The following is a 16,714-nucleotide window of genomic DNA, read 5'->3' on the forward strand; positions in this document are numbered from 1 at the left end:
TCAACATGTTGATAATGAAAAATGGAACATGCGCATCACACTGTAGAGGATTTAAGTTGTAGGGTGCTCACTCCATTCATTCACCAGAACTTTTTTTAATTGAGCTTTGATAATTCATCAAAGGTTATGTTTGGGATATGTGATAAAAAAAATTGCCCTGATACCAGTACTCATTTGTATATTACTTTTGTAACAGGGCAATCATGTGGTTTCTACAGCAAGTATTCTTGTAATACATGTCTTAATAAAGCTGCCTCATGTCCTCTGGTAAATTGGAAAGAAACAATAATCTGCATCGTGCCAATAATACAGACATACTGTAGGGGAGGTATAATATGAGGTGGTATGATAGAGAGGTTATGGGAAAGGCAGAGACAAGTGCCAAATAGTATTTTCTATTAGTTGTATATGGACTGTCTCAGTCTGGTCTGGTGCCTAAGAGATGTTGTTGCCATAAACAATGAGTGACATAAATATAAAACAGCCTCAGATCACTTAGGCAGATATGACTTGATTCTGTTCTATTTTGAGGACAGAGAGAATATCTGTATGACTGTTTACTCCCATGCCGCTGTGCTTCTGACAAACACAGCTAGAAAAATACATTTAAGGGAAAGTTGAAAAATACACTGCCTTTGATTGCTAAACTTAATTTTAAATTGTTTTGAACAGATTCTTCTTCCACTAGATTACCTTTGATATGGCCTTTTTGGCCAAGCAATAATAACAGGCAGTTTATTGTGACAAATCCAATAAATGAATTGCAAAACAAATAACCCAATAACAGTCTTAGGCTGCGGCCCCACGAGGACGAAAACGGCTAAACGCATAGGATTAACGCAAACGCAATCGCAAACGGCTTCCGTCCACACGCAATAATTATCCGGATAGTGTCTGCCCACACGAGACCGCTCCGTTTAGCTCCAACCGCTGGAGAAGCTGCAGTACATATGCAGGAGCCTGTACGTGGCGCTGTAACTTCCTCCACAAAAGCAGCGAAGAAGCATGGTTGTCATGGTTGCCCTTCTGTTTATTCTCCGCGGTGGGGGCCGAGGGAACCGGGCAGAGTTTTTCGCCAGTCAGCGTGTATTAAAGTTTAAATCTTCCGGACACAATTATAAAAGTGCCGGTCAAAGGTCTTCTTTGTTATTTATTGAGCTTTAAAACAAATGAATAACGACTCTATATTATATAATAATAAAATACACGGAGCCTCTCTTTTTCCTCCCTCTCTTCGGACAGCGCCAGTGTCTGTCTCATGCAGCAGCTGGTCCAGTAATCAGTGACCCGGCCGACTGTAAAAATAAACATATTTATAACTAGTTTAGGGAGTTTGAGAGGTAATTAAAATAGCTAAGGGCGATGATCTGACTTGAAGTGTGTGTTTTGCTGCAGAGGGAGGAGCTGCAGGTGAGCAGAGCTGCGTGTCTCCGTCCTGTCAGAGTAGACTTCACTCGCGAGAGAAAGATAAATAATCTGAATTCAGGGTGCAGTTTACTTTGACGTGGGGGTGAGCAGCAGAGGTGGGGAGAAGCGGGGCTATTGCCTCATCATTATTGCTGTAGATGTTGCACAAACAACTGTAGCATGGTCAATAGCGTCCGGAGCACGATAGCAACTCTGCGATCCGCCATTGTTGTTGTTGTTGGTGGCGAAACACTTCAGCAATGGCGCGGGGTAAGCGGAGGTGAGCAGAAGAGGTGGGGAGAGGCGGGGCTATTGCGCAATCACTATCAGTGATCTGAAAATGTCCGTATAGGGCGCACACACGGAGCTGTTTGACCCCCCAGAGAGTGGCGTATGCATTTCTATCCACCTTGGGACCCGTTGTCGTTTCCTCAGTCGTTTAGTGCCGTATTCGGTCGTCCTCGTGTGGCCGAACGGTCTATATGACACTAAACAGTAACGCAATTCGTCCTCGTGGGGCCGCAGCCTTAGCTTTCATATTTCAAAAACATGAGCTTTGGTATTATTTGGATCGCAAACTAACTCAAACCAACTAAAGATAACATGAATCACAACTTAATCCTGCATTTGGCTGTAAAATATATTGAATACTGTATCAAACTAAATATAAGTGCACTGCAACTACTTTTCTTTGGCTATGTGAGACAAAAACATTAAAAGGAATGGAGTGAGCCATAAACCCTCTTTGTCTGCTAAAGAAAGTCCAAAAAGAGGTGAGTCATTCCACATTGGTTGGGTTGTTGAGATACAACAGAGTCAAATAAAGAATTTGGAAAAGGACAAAAACAAACTAAGTACGGTAACAAAGCAACAATCTGCTTGTCTTAAAAGTCAGATGCTTCATCATTGACACAGTAGAAGAGAGACAGTATGAGGAAAGAGATGGGCAGACAGAGACAGAAGAGCCAATACCCCACACACTGTAATTGTTCCCATGTGTCTGACTGTGAGTGCAGACACACCCAGTCTCTGTGTCTGCTCTAAACCTTGTATCTTCTCTGTAATCAGAGCCACTCAAAAAAGAAAAGGCATCTGGAGAGAGTAAAGACGTCCCTTCAAAATACCAATAACATCATGTGCCCAACATCAAATATTCATGCTCTACAGGCATGACAGGCCAAGGTGGAGCGTAGTTAAGCTCCACATGGCGTTCCAAGGCTACTCTGAAGTATGTTATTGTAAACTGTATCCTGCTGAGTTCATTTCAGAGGAAGAAGCATGCCACATTAGTACGATAGTCATTTGTGGACATCACACACTGATTACATTAAATGATAACATGAGCTTATCATCTCTGGATATATCTCTGAAGGTATGCCAATGCTGTCAGAATATATGAAATTGTTAGTTAAACTAAAAACCTAGCTGCAATGCTACATTCAAGAAAGCTAATTGATTTGGAAGTACCACTGGCTCATAGATGCATTCTCTCATTCAACATGGCCTGATGAGGAGATATTGTTTTTATTTAAAACAAATATATCAATATTCAGCAAAGCTATCATCTGTCATGGAAATGTAAAAAAATGTAAAAGCACTTTGAAGATAAACTGTTAAGGCAAGAGGGTAATTCTTGACATTGTCCCCAAACATTAACATTAACATAATGAGAAAGTCAACTCGATTGCATTTGCACATACAAGCGGCAGGGTAAATCAATCACAACCATTATAAAATTGCACTTAAATGTGCTTTAATGTGTCTATGTAGATTCTGCCACTAATAAAAACAATGTTGAGACTGGAACATTTTAGTAATTGATTGATTACAGTTAGACCAACGAACCAAGTACAGGGATGTAATGAAGATAGGAAAACCCTTTTCATTATCACTAGATTTTTCATTTCCCCAGTAATGCTATAAACTTGAATACACTGTTTATTTGATGTATACACCAACTTGTAGATTCAAGAATATAATCTTCCAAGGGGGCTTTAATTTGTCTAGTCTATATCCGCTATATCACATCATCAGTCTCAAATAAACGCGTAGTAAAGAAGATCTAAGATGAACAAGACACCATTTAATGAGTATAAAAGAACAATGGCTGCTCTCTTTGCAACATGCCTATCTTAGTCGTCCTCTGAAGCTTTCACCCAGTCCACTGTACATTCATGATTGAGGTCATTTTTAACCCTTTACAGACAACCATACAGTTATGCAGTACATCACATTAATGGCAGGCTAAGTTGTTAGTCCACCAATGAGGTAAGTAGTATAAATAACTCCTCATTATCCCATTGATAGACTGATAAACATATTTATTTACTTTAACCAATAGTATATGCAAATGTTAGCAAATAGTAAACCCCAAGGCTATGGAGAATATTGGTGCATAGTGTGGTCAGTCTAGATATGTTATAAATAATTTGACTTGTGCTTAGTCCCTGTAGGGCTGTTTTCTTTTTACATTGCCACCTCCAGAGGTCACAGCCAAAGGTCAGCTAAACAGGACACCTCAAGGGTCTGGTTGTAGTTCGGTGTTTCACAAGTACAAATAAACTTGCTTGACCCTGGTTTCTCAATTTGGAAATAGTCTCCCTGTTTACTTAATAAAGGTGGGCATAACTGGTTTAAGGATATTCCTCCCACCATGACAGTTGTGTCATACTGAGTTGTGGCTACTCAGAAAAAAAGGTGCAATCCAGTCTGGTTTACTGGAAAAAACTCAAACACTGGGAAAATATACTTAGCCTATTTCTACATTTTCAAATAGGCATATTAGTTGCTTGCTGTGACATAATCCCTGCAGCTGTAAAGAAGAGCATTGATTTAATCTGTGCAGTTATTTTGTCCACAGTAACTAAAGTCAGAATATTTCTCCCATACAAGTACTCTAAACAGAATTTCAGAAACATACCAACATTTTAACATTCTCTCAATAAAAAAAACACATGTTTTGGGTTATGGAATAAAAAATACTTTAAGTACATCATATTTTGAAAAGACTGAAAATGTGTACAAGAAGGAATGGAGCACATTGTTGCTGCTTGATGGAATGAGCCCAACAAGCATCCCCATAGTTCAAGCAAAATGACCTCCGCCCTTTAATACGTTTTGTTACTTTATTATTGCAGATGGAAAATGTGTCACAGCTGTGTAGCCCTGAATAAGAAAGTAGCAATATATTGGATTTTTTCCTACAGCTGAAAATCTAAAAAGTACCATTTATCCAAAGTGACTGCTGGAAGACTGAGCTTGTGAAGTTGAGTGGACACGTGTGCAGCATGGAAACTATTCTTAGTGACATGGAAATAAAATTGATAAACCCATGGCAAAAATATCTCTGCCCTTTCCATCTTTCTTAAGAAACAGCTTAGTCAGTCTATTTTTGTTCACAATTTACCAGACTTAAACTAGGAAGAAAAAATACTTTATGTTGAAAAGCTCACTGCTTAATTAATTATCTCGGTATTCAAATGCTTGGAAGAATTCACACACATTTTGCATTAAAGACATTTATGCACAAGTGCGGGCAATCATTATTTCCTACCACAGAATATTTCACCTACGTAACTCTCAGATGCTATTTAAGGGTAGCAGCTACATTAAGACACTGATGTGGGTGTTGCAGGAAAAAGGTGCGTGTGAATTAAAAATGTTTTGGGTGGAGGATTGTCTGACTGATTAGTCTAAAAATATATCTAGACATGTATAGTCTGCTTGTAGATAGTTTTTTTTTTTTTTTTTAAATGGTAAAGGATCACTCAGCTTACTCCAACTTGGTCTTGATTTTATCTGTTTATAAAACTGATATAATGCCATCCAAATCCAAAAAATGCTTGTGGATTTATAGAAAATGCGGACTGAGTACAGACTCCCTTGAAAATCCAAAAATCCTATTCCCTTCAGACTGAGAGCATTAAAACACATACTGTGGTCAGTGATCACATACAAAGCACATGTTGCAGCATGGTTGAGCATCAGCTGCTTGGTCCAGCTGTGTTGACGGGATGTGGTGAATAACACTTCCTGTCTGGCTCTGAGGTTTCCGTATGACGATTGAAACTTCATTTGAAGCAGCAAACAGCATAGACACCGAATTAGAGATGATGACCAGAGAAGACGGGAAATGCGACGAGGATGAGAGGATATGAAGGAGCTGAATGACTCAGCCTTAAGTCACTAGCCTTGCTACTTGGGATGACTGCTGATGATGCCACACAACTTCCTTAGTTCTCCGAATAGAACACATTGTGCCAGGTTAAAATTATTAACTATTATGTTAAAAAATATCTTTAAAATAAATCCCTTTATCATAGTGAAGAAGCTGAAGTGATGTTTAGCATTCCAACAGGCCACTTTTTTGTCATGCCAAATCTAACACAAGATAAGACATTGGCTTGTATTCTCCGCAGTTGGGTTTAACTAAAATTCCCTCACTGGTGAGAGCCCACCCACAGCCAGTCAGCTCTGCAGGAAGCAGCTGCAAAGCATGGCAGGGTGAACACCAGCGGGGAATGCCCCTGCTGAAAATATCTCACATATGGTCATTTGGTTCAATGCCATTGATTCAATTGCTGTTTAAAAGACCTAGCGTAAGTAGTCATTCATGCTGGTTCTATAGATGAAACAAACATGGAATGATATTGTTAATAGTCATTGGTGACAGTTAGCATAAAACTGGCAACATGTCATTGATCCATTCTGAAGCAGCAATTATTAATCAGCTGCTTTGATTTCTGGCTTTAAATCTCACTTTCCAGCACTTGCAAAGAAAACTTCCCTCTTATTGATGTTTGGAGGCCATCTCCTCCTCTTATTCGAAAGTTTACCAATGTTCTCATCTTATAGTCATAGCACTATCAGAGTCTTGAAGCCCTCATTAAGCCAGAGACATCAAAAGCAAATCAATGCTATGACTGGACAAAATGTATTGAATTATCAACACTGTGAATGTTTACCAAATCTGAATTGCTTAAGGTTATATTTAAATAAATGAAAAAAATTATTATATTTATGTAAGTGAAAGAATGATACAGAAGCCAATGACAAAACTGTTCTGCCTAAATTCCAGTCCAAAAGTCGCACATTTTGAATTGGTTATAGTTGTTGTGTCAGAAGAATCAAGTTCTTTAATTCTTGGTGCAGGTCTTAATGATTGAAAGTTATTCTACTGTGGGCATGGATGATTGAATACCTCTTAAATGTGTATCATTAAAGAGCACATTACAGCACTTAACATGATTTCAACAATCGATGGATGCTAGAATTAAAAAAATAATCATGAGTGTGGTATCAGTCGATTTATAAGTAAGACTGTTGGCAGCTTCAGAAGCCTTAAATCAAACTTTAATGAAATTAGTAATGAAACCTTTTATATTCCTCTGGTTAACATGACACTTCAGAGAAAGCTTGGTAGAGCATTGTAATTGTTGAATTCATTGCTCATGCTTTGACCATCTTAATCAATTAAAAGGAATTTAATCCAATTTGGATTGACAGTATGCTTTGCCTTTATTGACTTTGTGCTCATTAGAAACGGTTGCCTTTCCGCGTTTCCTTAAATCTATGTTCTCTAAGCTTAGATGCGGCCAGGGTCTCAGATCCATTACCTTTGAAAGAGGAAGGGAAACTAGTATACTAATGAGATTCCCTCCTTGTGCAACACACACTGCCAGTGTGACGTTCGAGAATGATTCAGACATTTCTGTGGTCATCAGTGCAGTGGAAACATTCATCACTGTCCTCTATTAACTTCATTGGGACATTTTCCGACTCCTCACGCACAATATAATTACCAGTGTTGTTAGGGTGGAGCAGGGATAGCTTGGCTACCAGCACTAGGTCTACATGGGGACAGTGTTGAATGTAGAAAGTACCTCCATTCACTTCCTGTTTTATGCGAGACTTCAATGATGGAAAATATAGAACTTGTCTCCTTGTCTTTATACATGCAACAGCACACACGACTACAGCCAATAGCATACCAAGACACACTGCCAAACAGTGACACATGCACTCTTACTCACCTGGAGGTCAAAGAACTTGCTGTAGCGTCTGAAAATGCTTTCTGTACTGCCATCGCTCCAGGACACTTTGATGATGTAAACCTGTAAAAACAAAAGAGACAAATTAGTGGAACATTTAAACTAACAGACCGCTATTATTGTCAACCACTTGACAATGCAAACCCCCCGGAGCATCAGTCATGACTCATGGTGCCAGTAATTGGCAGTGCTGTGACTCTAAGAGAGGATGGCATGACGAAAGGCTGCAGTCACTATCAACATCTGTTCACACAAAGGCATCTGGGATATCCGATAATTTCATTTCCTTATTTGTGTCGCTTCCTGCTGAAGAGGAAGTCCTTATCCTTGATGCAGCAGATTTGACTTTGCCTTGTGTTCAATATTGCTCATTTTTAGGTACATTGCAAAATGCTTTAAGTCCATTGGGATACAGATATTAGTTGTTGCTACCTAAGTGGAACTAAGTGAATGAAAGCAAAGTTATTTTGTGCAAATCCCATCAGCCCTATGCTATTAACAACAGTATACCAGGTCAAATTAAATATCCAATGAAAAGCATCTAGCCTGGGACTCCATTGGGATACAGATATTAGTTGTTGCTACCTATGTGGAACTAAGTGAATTAAAACAGTTATTTTGTGCAAATTCCATCAGCAACAGTATACCAGGTTAAACTAAATATCCAGAGAAAAGCATCTAGCCTAATCATTGCAGTATACAGGGAACAGACACAGTTCTTTATTTTGATTTCCAAAGAAGACTAGGGGAGAAGCAGGGAGGTGATTGGAAACTCCCTGGTGGCTTGCTGTGTCTGGCTGAATTGTGTTGGCCCCTCTCCCAGACCTTCTCTGGCCTCGCTCACTCTCTTTCAGGGCACTTTTGTTAGATATGTCCATGGATGGATCCACTACAGAAGCTATGCAGACCAGCCTGTATTCATTAATTAAAGAATTATGTATTGGTGTGTTTAACCTTAAGCCAATGGATACATCTGTATCCAACATGAGAACATTTTACTTTCAGGGCATTTTCTTTGGCTAAAAACTGTTTGCTACATAAGAGAGAGAACAATTATATACAAAAAAAAGGTATCCTTAGCTCAGTATATCCAAATATAAAAAGGCTCTCTAATTTACCAGAACAACATCTACAATGGCAAATATAAGCCATAGGCTATAGCTCTATGGAGGAAAGGGGTGGCTATAACCTAAACTATATAAACGTCTCTGGTCAATAAAATACTAATACCGGAAATGCAATGTTCATAATATTAATCTGTATGTCTCTTAGGAGTTAGATTTTCAAGCTGATGAGCAGAAGAGCTATAAGCTGCTTTTTGTAAACTTTAACCACACCTCCAGGGTTCTGGAAGATTTAATATGTCCCGCTTGCATGTGTGGAGAGAGAGAGAACCAGAAGCACAAAACAACATGGGCTGCACCACAGAGCAAACAGACAGATGGAGAGGACACAGGACCTCGAGAACTCCGTGTCCTTGACCACTAACATTCACAGCGGTATAATGCATCATTTACACACATATATGGAGGCAAACCCACATTACAGAACACACACCATGCACATAGAACTAACACCTGCTATGGCCTTGGTAGTGGCTCTCACGATTGGCCTTCTAGATCATGATGTCATGTGTGTTACTTCCAACTAACTGCGTGCATTTCTGTAGACAAATTCACCCACTTTTAAACAGCAAAAATAATGAGACCAACATTGTTTCAAAATTGCAGAAAGCAAGAAGACGGTCTTTGTCTTTTAGACATTCTTGTCCCCCACACAATTGGGGTTGCAGTTCCAATGGGGAATTACTGTTGAAACAGGAAAAGTATCAACAGACTCTTATTGTACTTTCTTATTGTGACCCCACACAAAGTTTTGGGAAGAACCATAGCCTGTGTATAAGAATTGGACATAGTCGACTTGTTTGGCGTATTGGCCTTCGCCATTTCGTTTTTTTAGAACTGTAAGAGGCATGTGAGGGTGGAGCTCAGAACCACTGAACAACACTAAACAAGACATGTAAGGGACGGAAATGTAACAATTAACTTCAATAAACTGAAAACACATGGTGAAAGTTGAAACATGAACAACACCCAAACCAGAAATCTTCATAAGTAGCCTATCAATAAAAGTGACTAGCAGACATGCCCTAGACCTAAAACACACATAAAATAAAAAGTGCAAGAAAGCCTACTGCACTGTAACACTGAGGTAATGAAATTACAAATGCCACATGGCATATGGTTTTTGCATTTTAGGCCCGATCCTTTTTTAAACATTGCTTTGTGTTCACTGTGATGCCCGAAGAAACTCTGTTAGCCTACTTCCTGGTTCGCCAGTGCCTGAAGGCATGTTTTTCTGAGTAAATTGGAGGTGGCTGAGGCATGACAAAGCTGTTGCTCAATTTAAACTCATGGGGATTAATCTGGATGTCTGTGGACTGGTCTGGTTTGCCTATTCAAATGTTTTCTGGTGGCACACCAGTGGCAGCAGGACCTAGACATTACATTGTTTTGTTGATCGAGGCTGCAGACTCTGGCAGAATTAATACAATACCTACATTCAGGTAAACATGTGATAGGCAACTGAACTGTTGATAGTTAATTGAATGTATACATGCAGACAGAGAGAGTCAAATGTCACATGAGTTTAACGTTACTCAAAACAACATCATTGTTTCCTGAATTAAGAAGTTGCTGGTTACATTTCAAACTCAAACAAAGAAGTGATTAACCCATTAGATGTAAGATACATGTCAACTTGAAAAAAAGCCAAAGCTATAAGCAAGACCATAACGGTTTACGACTATCAAACTTGTTTAAATGTCTTATGGGTTGTAGGAATGTAACACATCTGTTTGGTACTGTGGTGTTTTCTTTATGAATCATGATATGTCTAAAGATTAAACAACAGATCGCTTCGGCTGGCTAGGTAAACTGTAATTTGACACTCTCTTTGTTTTTACTCTACCGGGTAGGAGAGGGAGAAAAGCAGAAAAATAACCTCTTTCTGTCGCTCACTTTAGCAGCAAATCAGTGTGGTTGTGATAAATAATTTACGCTTACGTAGTGTTTGTTCGGATTTCTCCTTTTCTGGACATCTTGCACTGTTACTTCTTGCACGGTGCGCCTAGGCATGATGTCCTCTTCTTTACTCCTCCGATACAAATAAAAGAATTCCCGGTTGGGTTTTAACAGCGATCACACCCGGTTGAGAAAGTTTGCACGGGGACGCTTCTTTGTCATCCGCGCCGCTCAGACCCGGACCTCTGAATGCAACAAATGGTATTTTCCGTAAAGCTGTCTACGTCAAATTTCCTGTCCAACATTCAGCCGCTGAGAAGGCAGAAGTTAATAGTCGGTCGGTTCTTCGTTTGCCCCCCTTCTTGTGCCTTGTCCCGTCCCGCTGACGGCTCCGACCAAACTACCAGCCTATCCCAGCTCGCCCACTCCCATTCGAGCAACTGCACGCTCCAGTATACTCCATGGACCAGCCCTCCAGCCCTCAGCGTCACAGACCATAGGGCTGCAGATCACTCAGCCTGGGGGTCAACCCATGGGTTCGACTTCAATCCATGCCCTCATAGCTCTACAAAACATTTTGAGCCACATGCAGTGGTGTAAAGCAACTAAGTAAATTGAGTCAAGTACTGTATTTAAAGTCATTTCGAGGTACTTGAACGTTACTTAAGTTTCAATTGTGTGCTACTTTCTACTTCTACTACTCCACTACTACTCAGAGGTAAATAGTGTACTTTTACTCAACTACAATTCTTTTATATCTTAAGTCACTTTGCATATTTGGATACATGATGTGAAATATAAGCAACACTTAAATAACACTTTAGTTACACCTGGAGTAAACCCACACACTACCCTGCAGTATAATTAAAACGAGCTGCACCTTTACCAGCTTTGATAACACTTTAATTCATCAGTCATTATTATCAAAACATATACAATATTATTCTGAAATTGGCCGGTCTGCATAATGAGTACTTTTCCTTTTGATACTTCAAGTATATTTTGATACCGATACTTTTCAGCTTTACTTAGTAACATTTTGATTGCAGGATATCCTACACTGACACTCTGGTACTTCTTCTACTTGTTCTAAAGTACTTTTCCTCTTCTGTCCACAAGTATGAAACACTGTTAATGTCCTCATACTTAAGACGTAGTTACTATACTAATAGAGTTTTCATAAACTTTTCACAACCTGTTGTGTCTAGGTCTTATAGCTGACTCTATGATCTGTTTCTCAACCTAAATCCCTTAAATGCTATAATAACCATGTGTGTTTGTGATGATTGATTCTTTATTAGTGATGGACTGGTTAAAACTATAATATGATAAACTGTAAATGTGCTAAATGTGTGCTTTGCAAGTACAGATGTGTCATTATTTCCTCCCTGAAATATCATAAAGTACTACAGTTTATAAGAGTATACCTCATGATAATAGGTTTTTAGAAAGACTGATCACCAAGTTTTAAATAACTGACAGTTTTGTTGCAAGACAGCGCCATCTTTTGGTTTGTAGTACTCATTACATTAAAACTGTACATGTGGCAGTTATCTAACTGAGGCAGCAGGGCCCTTCCTCTATCATTACAGCTGATTATTATGCAATTAAGCTTTATTACAGCTACAAAAGGTGAGTAGCCAGAATTTTCCTAGCACCTCACATATTGGAAAACCATTGTTATGACCAGTCCCTACAATATGTGACTCTCCATTTTACTTCCAACTGGGTTATTGGATAGACTAAGAACAGCGTACTGGACTGCTTTTGATTACATTGTCTATTTTAATCAAAAGCAGAAATGAAAGTACATTTTTATCTCGTCATTCAAATATAAAGGTTACATAAATGGGGTTATATGAGTTATCGTGTTGAGGATGGTCACATGTTTTCAGCAGAAAAAGAGAAGTAAAAGGGATGCAAGAGTTATTATACTATCTTTCAGTTAACTTTATAATTATAATCATTGAATAGATTATTACTTTTTTATAAAAACCTAAGTGTACAAATACAAACTCAAACTGGCAGCACGAGAACAGGGGTAATTTTAAAGGTCAAGAGTCAAGGGTAATTTAAGTAGAGGTTACATTACATTACAACAGTTAATAGGCCAGAGCAGAGTGTAAACTATACAATATCTTAGTTTGAAGGGAGCTCACTTTGGGGATAAAATTATAAATGTTGGTAATTTGGTCGAACGTAAGTGAGGTTTTTGATGTTCTAGGTCAGGCTTGGAGGATGATGCATGAATTATAGATCAAAATACCCTAATCGTATTCATGATCCATTATGATGGAGAAGCAAATAAATAGAACTGCATGACATGAAAAGCATATACTGCCAATATTTTAGAGACCCACAACATTTCACAAATAAGGTTATCAGGGTAGCTCATGTCTTATTAAATTAAGAGCAAACAAGCTCCCCTGTGGTCTCCTGAATTTGGCCCCCATGAAGGGTCAGTGCCATCACACATTTGGAGCTCCATGTGAGCTGTGATGCCTGAAAAGCGTTCCTGCATCGGCAACAGATACCCCAAGGCCTCTCCCTAAACCATCGGGCCCATGTAACGGTAAGGATGGATGTTGAAGATCTTCACGCAGTGCACTGGATAAAATAGAAACAACAATTATAGTTTTGTGGATACTATTGCCCTCTTATTTCAGCTTGAACCTATTTAAAATGTATTTATTTATTTACGAGTATGCCCTTTTTCCTTCATGTTTAAGAATACTTCACATATTTGTAACATGAAGAGATGATGCTAAGTTCACTGACACATCTAATTATATTTTTGTCTTATTTATACCTGTAAAGTCAGGTTTTTCTCGTTACTTTACTTTCATTAGGATACATTTGAGATAAATTGGTTGAATGAACTCAGTAGAAAGCTCTTTCTGTGATAATAATTGGGCTTGTTTGAGAGGCAAAGGAGTTAAACAACTTTCAGCATGCCACTTACCTAGGGCAGTGGTTTTCAAAGTGGGGTCCGCGACCCCCCGGGGGTCCGTGGCACTCTGCCAGGGGGTCCGTGAAAAGTTTTCAGATTCATTAATTTAAATTATCATATTATTTAAAAAAAATTTCAACAAATAATATTTTATTTTTTTAATCTAAAATAGTTCATAGATTACGTTCTAATCTAACAAATAGATACATTTAAAAATCAAGCTCGTCACCCATTACCGTGGAAACAACAATAACTGTTACGTCAGTCAGAGAGCGCCGCTGCAAGCATCATAGAGATATAACACGGCTAGCATACTACGAAGATGGACAGATTTTTAAAACGACCGGTTACGGCTACAAATGAAGTAAATGAAAAACAAAAAACAAAAGTAAGGAAATACGATGAGGAGTATCTCCAATATGGATTTATTGAAGTGGAAGGGAAACCGAAATGTCTGATATGCCTGTGGTGTCTTGCCAATGAGGCGATGAAGCCTGCCAAATTGAAGAGGCACCTTGAGACCAAGCATCCAGATTATGTAAAAAAAGACCGGGCTTTTTTTGAGAGGAAGGGTGAGGACTAACGCCAGCAACAACAACGGATGGTTAATGTTACGTCTGTTTCTGCTAAAGCGCAGCGGGCCTCCTACCTGGTAGCGCAGAGGATTGCTAACGGTACGTCCACACAGCAGCTTTACGGTACGTCCACACAGCAGCTTTAGACGAATCTTCCACCACTTCCAACGCTTCTCTGCCCATTGACTTTGAATGGGGATGACGTCACTTTGCCTCGCTTTTCGCCGAACTGCATTGTGGGGGAGCGAAGCGAAGATTTCCAGGATTTCCAGGATTCAAAAGTTGAGCAATGTTCAACTTTTGAAGCTGAGCTTGAAGCGTCAGCCAATCAAATCACGTTTATGCAAATCTGACAGTAGAAGCGCTAGCCAATCAAACCGCGTGTAAGCAGGGAGAACCAGACTGCAGTTCATTTCCTCATATTCCAAACGAGAAATTACGGTAGCAAATCACCCGGTTCTTTACGACCAGAACTATTAACGGGATACAAACCGGAGGAACCAGGCATGGAGGGAGGTGGCAGAGACAGTGGGTGAAACTGGTAGGTTTTCGCCTGTTTGGGGAGTTTATATATATATATATATATATATATATTGCTCATAAAATCCCCGGGGTTTTTGCTTTGTATGTCGGGGGCTGAGATTCATGTGATTGGGTGTTGGTCGCGTTGCTCACAAAAAATCTCCAAGCTTTCAGACACGCCCAGCTCCAAGATTTTCAAGATTTTTGAAAAGCTGCTGTGTGGACGTAACGTAAGGCGCGAAAGCCCCACACAATAGCGGAGGAACTACTGCTCCCTGCTGCGGTGGATCTGTGTGAGGTGATGGTGGGGAAAGATGCGGCTGCCAAATTGAGAAGTGTACCTCTGTCAAATGACACCATCAGACGACGAATTTAGGACATTTCTGCTGATATCAAATCACAACTGCTGGAAAGACTGAGAGGGTCTAAATTCGCGGTTCAATTGGATGAGTCCACTGATGTGTCCGGCTCTGCGCAGCTCATCGCGCTGGTTCGCTACCCGTGGGAAGGAAGGATTCAGGAAGATTTTTTATTTTGTCAAGAGTTGACGAGGCGAGCAACAGGTGAAGAGATTTTCAATGTTATAGATATGTTCATGGAGACTGGCAATGTGAGTTGGGAGAATTGCATTGCGATTTGCACGGATGGGGCAGCTGCCATGACCGGACGCAATAGTGGGGTGGTTGCTCGTGCCAAGGAGCGCAATCCAATGATGATAGCTACCCACTGCATGCTGCACAGGCAGGCTCTGGCGTCAAAATCGTTGAGTCCTGAGCTACAGTCCGTTCTCAGCACGGTGGTATCTGTGGTCAACCACATCAAGTGTAAGCCACAGTCCCGTTTATTCGGCCAGCTCTGCAGGGAGATGGGCGCAGGACAGGACACCCTGCTGTTCCATTCAGAGGTGCGTTGGCTCTCCCGTGGAAAAGTGCTACAGCGTGTGTACGAACTGCGCTCAGAGCTGTGTGAGTTCATCCAGAATGACAAGCCAACCACTGCAGCACTCTTCTCGGACCCCGAATGGATCGCACAGCTCGCCTACCTCGCAGATGTGTTCAACTTATTGAACGATCTCAGTTTGTCCGTTCAAGGCAGATATGCCTCTATCCTGGAGGTAAGCGACAAAATCCAGGCATTCCGTGCCAAAACAGCGATCTGGAGAAGGCAGGTGCAAAATGGCATTACAGACATGTTCCCCCAACTCACAGAGTTTCACATAACTAAGACTATAGAAGTGTAAAAAATAGGCTACGTCAGATTATTCCAAGGGACATACATGTCAAATCAAGTCAATTTTTATTTCTATAGCCCAAAATCACAAATCAGAATGAGGGGGTCCTTGGTGTATTCTCTATCTTGTAAGGGGTCCTTGGCTGAAAAACAATTGAGAACCTCTGACCTAGGGGATACATACATTAATTACATATTTGTATGAATGTATAGCACACCTATAAATCAAAATGTTCTTAGGCCACCTGACAAATATAAAATGTGGAGATAGCTGGCAACTGTTTCCTAAAACCTACAAATCCCTCTTAATTTGCTGTATTAAACTTGTTGTAAGGTATAGACCTTGAGTCTGTAATAAAGTTTTCATTAATTCATTATAGCGCATATGTGCTGATAATATTCTAAGCTATCCAACAAATATGAAATGTGGAAATATGGTTACTTATTATTACTTATAGTTAAACATTTCAAATATATATATGCTGGACCATCTCACTTTTGCCATTCTGCAGACAATCACAAGTAAGATGCCACCTTAGAAACACACATCCTAAAAGTATTCTAGTCTAGAATGTAACACCATCATTAGATCCTCCGAGCTCCTAATGATCAGTGTCTCAGCATTAATGTGGGTACCATGGAAAGGTAATGTGTCTCTGTGATGTCTAATCATGTCTGTGCTTTACCCGGAGATGAAAGGAGCTGTCAGTACATGTGTTCTTCTAATAATAGGCTACAGTTCAATTAGAGGTAGAGGCAGAATGAGGAATAATGATGTTTACTCATCACTCCAGTGCCTTATCAGCTCAGGATGCTCTCAAAATAACTCACACTGATAAACACAGACACAAACATACTGTACACTGTCAAGGCATGTGTGCGTTCTTCTGCACGGCTCCATCGACACAAACACATAAGCGCTGATGCACTGCTTTGTTCTGTAATGATGGCCCTTAG

General features: G+C 39.9%; 1 protein-coding gene across 2 annotated transcripts in view; it reads right to left on the bottom strand.

The window, feature by feature from the left end:
- The window catches only part of sh3pxd2b (SH3 and PX domains 2B), a 43,639-nt gene extending 32,645 nt beyond the window's left edge, over positions 1–10,994 (bottom strand). Inside the window, exons 1-2 of one of the 2 annotated variants that reach the window (XM_034099120.2) lie at positions 10,523–10,994; positions 7,440–7,520 (exon numbers count right to left, since the gene is read on the bottom strand). In XM_034099120.2, coding sequence (XP_033955011.1) covers positions 7,440–7,520; positions 10,523–10,594 — 153 coding nt within the window. In that variant the 5' untranslated portion in view covers positions 10,595–10,994. The remainder of the gene's footprint in view (positions 1–7,439; positions 7,521–10,522) is intronic. The other variant, XM_034099123.2, reaches the window with a different exon arrangement.
- Positions 10,995–16,714: the final 5,720 nt, after the last annotated feature.

This window comes from Pseudochaenichthys georgianus, chromosome 14, assembly GCF_902827115.2.
Source record: "Pseudochaenichthys georgianus chromosome 14, fPseGeo1.2, whole genome shotgun sequence".
Classification (NCBI taxonomy): Eukaryota; Metazoa; Chordata; class Actinopteri; order Perciformes; family Channichthyidae; genus Pseudochaenichthys; species Pseudochaenichthys georgianus.